Genomic DNA, 7908 nt, shown 5'->3' with positions numbered 1-7908 from the left:
TGTGCAACTCAACTGGATTTTAATGAGCTCAGTGAGGAGGGGTGGGGGGTGCGGCCATGGGGGGGGGGCACAGACGGCGCTAACACCGGGCATCTACCATGTCAATCTTGTGCACGGCCCCAAGCCCCTACCAGCGAGCCCACCCCAACACGGCTGCCCAGCGGGGAGGGGGGGGACACGCCCCCTTGTGCTCCTGTCCCTGCCCCGCGGCCGGTGAGAGTCCAGCAGGGGTCGCTGTGCTGACGCCCCCCGCCCCCCGCGTGCCGAGCCGACTTAGCTGGCGCGGGCCCGAGGGGTCTGTGTGCCGCGGGGGGGGCCAGGTTCAGTACTCCCAGAGCGTGGCGCGGTGCAGGGACTCGGCGTCGGCGCGCAGGGTGCCGGCCAGGTCCCCCCGCAGGTATTTCCCGCTCTTCCCCCGGACGGCCACGCGGCCGCGCTCCCGGAACTCGAAGACGAAATCCTCGGCCATCTCGCCGTCGCTGCAGACGGCACCGCTGCTGGCGACGTGCCAGAACTTGCCGCCGAGGCCTGGGGAGAGAGCGGAGGGGGCGGGTGAGGGCAGGGCCCCGCCGGGCCGTGCCCGCCCCCTCTCCCCTGCCCGGCCCGGCACTCACCCCGGATGTGGTAGGCCCCGTCGCTGAAGAGCAGCTGGAAGACGTCGTAGGTGGCCCGGTTGGCGTCCAGCAGGTTGGAGCCGCGGTGGCAGCAGACGAAGCCGTGGTCGCCCCGCAGCACCAGGATGGGCCGGTTAATCAGCTTGAGGACGAACTCCTCGTCTTCCCCTGGGGAGCACGGCAGGGCTGTGGGCAGCGGCTCGTGGGGCAGCCCTGCCCAGCGGGGCCACAGTCACCCCCCCGCTGGGCACCAGGCAGCCCCTGCTCTCCCCAGTAGCCCTGCCCCGTGACAGCCCGGGGGACATCACCCTCCACCGGGGGAGCAGCACCTGGGGCTCGTTGGCACAGGGTGGGCGTCGCAGCTGCAAACCCCTTCTCACCCACCGCCCCCCAGCAACGCTGCCCTTGGCCTGGCCCTGCAGGCGCTGAGCCCCAGGCTCGGGGGACGGGGCAGGGCCTCCTGCTGCCCCCCCCCCGGCTGAGGCGGGACTTACCAACGGAGTCGCTAACTGCGGCCAGCTGCCCGTTCTTCTTGGCGCAGATGTACTTGCCGTTGCTGGCCTTGAGGGCCACCCGCCGGCCGCGCCACTCGATGTCGAACATGGTGTTGGCGGCACTGGGGGGCGAGCGAGACAGGCCGAATCAGAGACAGGCTCCGGAAGGGGAAGCTCGGGCAGGGCAGGGGGCACCCAGCAGGTACCCGCCAGAAGGTGCCAGCACCTGCCCCCAGCACAGTGCTCCAGCAGCCAGAGACCCCGTGAGTTTTACAGCCTGATCCCAGCTCCCCGATGCGTGCTCTGCCACTCAGCCCCCTAGGGCTGGCCCCGGGCCTGATTCTCCCTTTGTCCTGCTGGTGCCCCTCCCCCCGGTGCCCTCGCTCCTGGCACAGGGGCCTTGCCGTGGCCCCAGGAGCTGGGGCTGTGGTGCTGGCCAGCTGAGTGCTGCAGTCTGGCCGAGCGTGCCTGGGGAGCGAGCGGGATGGTGCGCATACTCACACGCTGGTGGCAGTGACCTGGATGCCCCCGTGGGACACCAGGGTCCAGGAGCTGCCTGCGTTGGAGTGGAAGATGCACTTTTTGGTCTCTCTGTCAATTTGCATCTGGAAGGTCTCGTGGGTCATCTCCTCATCCTGGTTGGCCGAGACGTTGACACCTGCAGGGAATGAGGAGGGCGTGGGGCGAGGCTGGGGGTCAGGACTGAGGGGCACAGGCAGAGATGTGGGGAGGCAGAGCCCAGGGCTGGGCTAGCAGGGGCTGCGGGTCAGGATTAATAGAGGACAAGGATGTGACTTTTTGGCCCATTCCCTGCTCCTATGGATGCATGGCCCCTTTTCCCCAAGGTCTCGCTGGCATTGGGTAGCTGCTCAGGCTGGAGGGGCACTGGGGAGCCCCCCAGCACCCCTGCATGGCACCTGCCAGGAGCCAGCGTTGCCAGCTCCTGCTGTCAGGGCATGCACCCGGGTCAGCAGAGCATGGCTGACCGCTCAGGTCACGGAGCCCTAATTCCCTTTGTCACAGCCCCGGCCACACCCCGCTCACCCCTCATTTCCGCTGGGCGAGCAGCTGATCTGCGGGCACCCCCCTTCCCCCGCCCAGCAAATCCTCCCAAACAATCGGCGCTAATTGGGCTCATTAACCTGATTGCTGTTGTTTCCATCTGCTTAACGATTCAGAAACACAAACCCCCTATTTATAACTCAGTCCTCAGCATCACCTGCACATAATCCGCTTGGGCCATGCGCAGCCGCGCTGTTAGCCTGCTGCCTGCTGGCTGCATGGGGCAGCCCCATGGCCCCAAACCCGGGTGCTCCACGGGGTGCCCATCAGCCCCCCTGTCTGTGCCCGAGAGAACCACCGGCTCAGCCTGCAGCCAGGGGGTTGTGGGCCCTGCCCCCAGGAGGCGTTTGTGGTTTATAAGGTGAGCTGGGGCAGGGGTTACAGGGCGTGCTGGGGTTGGTTTATAGAGGCCAGCCCAGGGTGAGACAATGGCTGGCTTCTGCACCCCGGGAGATTGCTGGGTCTCCCCTCACCAGTGTCCTGAATTTGGTGGGTCTCCCTCCAGCGCCAGCTTTTCGTCCCACGCACGACGTCTCCGCCAGGCCGTGCAGCGCGGCTCGCCGGAGGGGTTCAGGGGGACCTCTGCTCTCTCACCCCCCCCATGTGTGCACACCCTCACACCCCCATGTGTACACATGCTCACAGACACATACCCCCCCACACAGACCCATGGTCACACGCGCACAGACACCCCCCCCATCTGTGCGCACCCCCCACCCCTCATGCTCACCCCCCCGCGTACACATGCACACAGACCCCCCCCCCACGTACACCCCCCCCACGTACCTACCCCCATGTGCAGACACACGCTGACCCTGATACACAGCCTCAGATCCATGCTCTCTCACACACCCAGACTCACGTGTACACACACCCACACCACCTGTGCACGCACACCCAGACTCCTGCTCTCACTCCCCCCCCTTGCAGCACCTCCCTCTCCCCCCGCGGCGCGCAGGCCGGGTTACTATGGCAACGGAGCAGCAAGCAAAGCCCCTCGGCGGAGGGAGTGTCGCCCGCTCCCACCTGTTCCCCGTCGGGCCCATATGGCCCAAGCCCGACTCACCGGGCGGGCAGAGGAGGCGGCTCGGCGCAAAGGGAGGCAGGCACTGGGCAGCCCCCGTGTCTCCTTCCCTGGCAGGGAGGGTGGGGCTGGAGGGGCAGCCCCCCCAGTTGGCATGGTCCCCCCATGACCCCCTGGCAGCGCTCTTGCCATGGGGTGGGCAAGCCCAGCGGCTGCAGGCCAACACATCCCGGAAGGGGGGCTGTGAGCGTGGGTGGAGCAGGGGGCTACTTCACCCTTAATTCTCCCAGCCTCTCCTAGGCTGGGGCCCCTGTGGGGGCTGTGGGGGGATCAGGCCTTGGCTTGGAGACCAGGGGGCCTGCCCCATGCTGCCCCCCCCTCCCACAAGCTCCCTTGAAATCCACCAGGGATGGGCCTGAGCCATGGCTGCCAGCCCATGTCCCGGACACATCCACTCTGACCTCCCCCCTGCCCCGCAAACAGCGGGAACCCCAGCACCATCCTTCACCTCCACGAGCCACGGTGCCCCAAGGGAAGCCCCTGTTCTCCCCCCACCCCCCGACAGGGGAAGTGGAGGCGACACTCAGCTCCACAGCACCGGGGGTTGCAGGTCTGGGGCACGTTCTCCAGGTCCACAACACACGAGCTTCACCCCAACACGCAGCTGGGCCCAGGAGACACCGGCCCCTCCTGGGATGGACGCTGTCTGCCATTGCCAGTGGTCAAAGCTGTGTGTGGAAATCTGCTCTCTGACGGGCTTTTCTCACTCGCACGCAGAGTCTGCTTTGTTATCGTAGGGTTGCACACTGGCCTGGGGCCTGTACACCCTGCTTTGTTATCGTAGGGTTGCACACTAGCACGGAGCTGTGCACGCTGGTTTGTTACTGTAGGGTTGCTGGTGAAGCAGTTTACAATTTGCTGGCTTTCTGATGTCCAGAAGCCATCTCCTCTGCTGAGCTGCATGGGCTGGGCCACCAGATACAGCCAAGAGCCACAGCCAGCCCTGCCCTGTCTCGCCTCACTTCCTTTCCAGCTCTCCTGCGAGAGAGACCCGGGACCCGGCTGGGTTTGGCCAAGCGCCCATCTGCAGGAGTTTGGGCAGGACAGAGGCGAAAGGCCTGTGGTGGCCTCCAGCCGGCACTAACTTGGGCAAGCGTAGCCCACGTTCACACGGGACAGCCGGCAACCCAGGGCTGGGCACCACTCGCTCCAGCTCCTGGAGGGGAAAGAACTAGCTTGGGGGGCCTCCTTTGCATTCTCTTACCCCGAATGCCTTTTGGCTTGCCAGGGCTGAGCTCTGGAGAGGACCGGCAGGGGCTCTGCATTGCCCGTGCATGCAGGGAGCTGCTCTGCAGAGAGAAAAGTCTCCCGCTTTGCTGAAGACGCTGCCCCTGGAATGCCTGTAGCTGGTCCCAGGCACTGGCTGGCAGATCCTGAGAGTAACAACAGCAGCTGCACCGGTGAGGATTGCAGGCATGGGGCTGCCATGCGTGGAAAGTGACTGCCAGCAGGACCCTCGTCTGTTCCCCTGGAAACCACAGTCTGCACCTGGCCAGGTGTCTTGGGCCTGGCTCTGGCTCTGGAGAAAGACTATGAGCTGAGGTGGGCTCCGGGACTGGCAGGATGCTGAGTTAGACGGGTCACCGATTTGGTAAGGCCTGGCTAAAATTCACATGCCTGGAGCCTCTCCGTGGGACGTGCCATGGACAGAGGGATTAGCTAGAGGGTGTGATGGATACCAGGCAAAAGCACCCGCTGGGCTGATCCCGCGTGGGAGGAGAGAACAGCACGCTCCCCAGGACTGATGGTCTCCAGGTGCAGCAGGGAGCTAGCTGGGTCATTTGCTGGTGGCCCAGGGACGTGGTTTATTGAAGAACCTACTGGTGTCCCCCACCCCACCATGCGGCGCGGGTGCCAGCCAGAGGGGCTGCTCATGACAAGAGAGACGGCAGGGAGAGCCCCTCTGAGCAAACGGGGCGCGGGCCGCAGAATGCAGCCAAGGAGCGCAGCTGGAGAAAGGGTGAGTGTCAGCCCCCTCCAGCCAGCCCCACAGCAGGGCTAACTGGGAATCTGACCCCGGGGGGGCTGGGCCCGAGCGTGGGCTGCCAGTGTGAGTGGGGCGCGCCCCCAGCCCAGACAGAGGGAGCCCGGGAAGGGGTGGGGAGTGCACTTGAAATGCCACCGTGAAAAGGAGGGGGGGGAAAGGGGGAGGAGCCAGGAGAGCCTTGACCAGGCGGCCCCGGAGCTGCACGAGCCCAGAGGGCCTGGTGCCCCCGGCGGGTCCCTCCAAGCTGGCTTGGCTGAAGAGCCATTGCAGCAGGCAGGGCGGCACCCAGGAAGCAGGATCCCCCGGTTCTAGGTGCTCAGGTGTATGGGGCCAGGGCACCCTCCGCCCCCCACTTCTACCGATCATTGGCACAGACTCTGCTGTAGAGGGGGGCTGCCCATGGGGAGGGAAGGGAGCAAAGGGAGGGTCCCTTACCTTGCCGGATGGAGACGTATCGGCCATTGGACGCCAGGAAACACACTTGCGGGTGGCTCTCCTCCAAATCAAAGAGTTCGTCCTTGCCCGGCTTGGAGCTCCTCCCGGCCTTCAGGGTGCCCGTGGGCCCCATGGGCGCCAGGTACTTCCCGTCGCAGTCCTTGAAAGCCAGCTTCCCCGCCTTGAACTCCAGGGTGTAGCCGGTGCGCGGGCCGGGCTCCGGCACCAGGGCGCCGTCGTTACGCAGGTACCGGTTGTCGCAGGCCCGCAGGCAGTACCGCTGGCTCTGGAAGGTGAGGGTGATGAGCGCGTCCACGCCCCAGGGGATGTTGCTGTCGGTGGAGATCTCGTCCTCCAGGGCGCTCAGATGCGCGTACCGCCTCCGGCTGACGCTCAGCAGGTTGGCCTGCGGGTGGATGGCCAGGTGGACGGTCCACAGCTCGGCCTCGGTGACGGCCTGGGCGAAGCACGACAGCCTGTCTTCCGCGCCCCCGAAGAAGCGCTTGTAGAGCTGAGACTGCAGCGCCCAGCGCCCATCCGACTGGGTGGCAATAGCGAAGCGCCCGTCTCTGCCCGGCTTCTCGGCTTCGCACGACACCTTCCCGTCCTTGTCAGCGGCCAGGTACCTGCCCAGGTGGCTTCTCAGGAAGACCACGGAGCTGTCGGCCTCGTCCTGCTCCAGGCTCCATATCTGCTTCTTCTTCAGGCTAGGTGCCGAGGCGTTGACCTTGTAGCCAAAGCTCTCGGCCGTCAGGTAGCGGTTCTGGCAGTTGATCAAGCCGAACTGGATCTTCAAGACCTGGTGGATCCCGTTGGTTGGCATCTTCGGCCGGGGAGTGGGGCGCGAGTCGAGGTTCTCCCAGCCCCGCTGAGGACACCGGCGGGTGCGTGCGCACACTCGCTCCCACGCGCAGCCGGCCCCGGGCAGACCTGGACTCGAGCGCAGGGCCTCAGGCCGAGCCGCGCTGACGTGCCGCTGGCCCGGTTCCTGGTCCCTCTCCGCCGGGCGCAGCCTCGCTTGCCTTCATCTAACCTGCAGCCCGGAACGCCAACCTCGTCTGGACGGCTGGCCCCGCAGCCGGCGCCCCTGCACGGCCGCTCCGGCTGACCTCTCCCGCTCCGGCGCGCCGGGGGCTGCAGACCAGGAAAGGCGCGGGCTTAGGCACTGCAGCCTGGGTTAATGAGACCCAGCTAGGATTACAGAGCGCGCCTGGATGTCACTGGGCTCCGAGCCCTCGGTAACCAATAGTGGGGCTTGAGCTGACACAAGCGAGGGGGTTGATGCGGGAGGCAGTGAGCCGTTGATGGAGCCTCTCCTCCGGGGTTCGGCGCCGCTGGGCTGGCCTCGCAGGCTGTGCACCGTTCCGCTGGGGCTGGGGCCGCGGCTGGAGTCTGCCTCCCTGACCCCCTCCACGGCCGGCGAGCTCTTCCCCTTGCGGCAGGTTCTGCCTCCTTCCTCTGTGCCGCCGAGTCTCAGGTGGCAAACTTGGGCCGCAACCCGATCCGCCCCTGCCGGGGCCGCTCAGCCTTCCCGTGGGCACCCGGCCAGAGTTACGGGCGTCTCTGATTCGGCAGGAGGTCACCTCCAGCCACACGCTGGCCCAGCCACTAAGCTCCTTAACAATTATCCCGGCCTCTTGATTAGTTTAAACCGTTTATCCCTCTTTGGGCCTCTGGCCTCCATCTGTCCTGCAACCCCTGCTGCTCCAAATCCTCCCCCGGCCCAGGCGGCCCCCAGGAAGGATCCCGGTGCTGCCCCGTGGCCGAGTCATGAGCGCAGGGGAACAGTCCCACAAAGAGCTCCACCTGGCTCAGTGCAGCTAGCACCCCAGGGGACAGTCACCCCAGCACGGGGGCCATGGGGGCAGGGGCGAGGGGGCTCGCAGGCAGCCTGCTGGAGAGGAGTTGGCAATGGGACATAGGGATGCCCTAGGCCAGGGCTGGCGGGGCTGCCATCCTGGGGCAGGGGGGAGGGCCCGTCTCTGTGGCCCTGGGGTGTGAGCCCAGCTGGGCCATTGCCCCCATCTGGCAGCTGGGTAGAGCCTGACAGCCCGGGGGGCGCATGGCGTGGGGCGGGAATTGGAGAAGGAGTGGCCAAAGGGCCCACGGCCAGGCGATGAGGAAAGAGCTGGGGGGAGAGAAGGGGTGGGGATGGGGTGGCAGGCGGCAGGGTCTGAATGGGGAGGAGGGTGGCCCATGGGGGAATGGGATGAAGCCAAGCCAGGGGGCTTG

The 7908-nt window shown here is 66.4% G+C and overlaps 1 protein-coding gene across 1 annotated transcript; it reads right to left on the bottom strand.

The window, feature by feature from the left end:
- On the bottom strand, positions 1–7289 carry FSCN2 (fascin actin-bundling protein 2, retinal). The gene is made up of 5 exons (XM_048817728.2): positions 5677–7289; positions 1610–1766; positions 1109–1230; positions 615–782; positions 1–528 (listed from the first exon to the last, which is right to left on the bottom strand). Exons 1-5 carry the CDS (start codon positions 6497–6499, stop codon positions 323–325), a joined length of 1476 nt encoding a protein of 491 aa, XP_048673685.2. The 5' UTR covers positions 6500–7289; the 3' UTR covers positions 1–322.
- Positions 7290–7908: the final 619 nt, after the last annotated feature.

The sequence above is a fragment of the Caretta caretta genome, chromosome 14 (assembly GCF_965140235.1).
Source record: "Caretta caretta isolate rCarCar2 chromosome 14, rCarCar1.hap1, whole genome shotgun sequence".
Classification (NCBI taxonomy): Eukaryota; Metazoa; Chordata; order Testudines; family Cheloniidae; genus Caretta; species Caretta caretta.
This window is presented reverse-complemented; position numbering and strand designations above follow the sequence as displayed.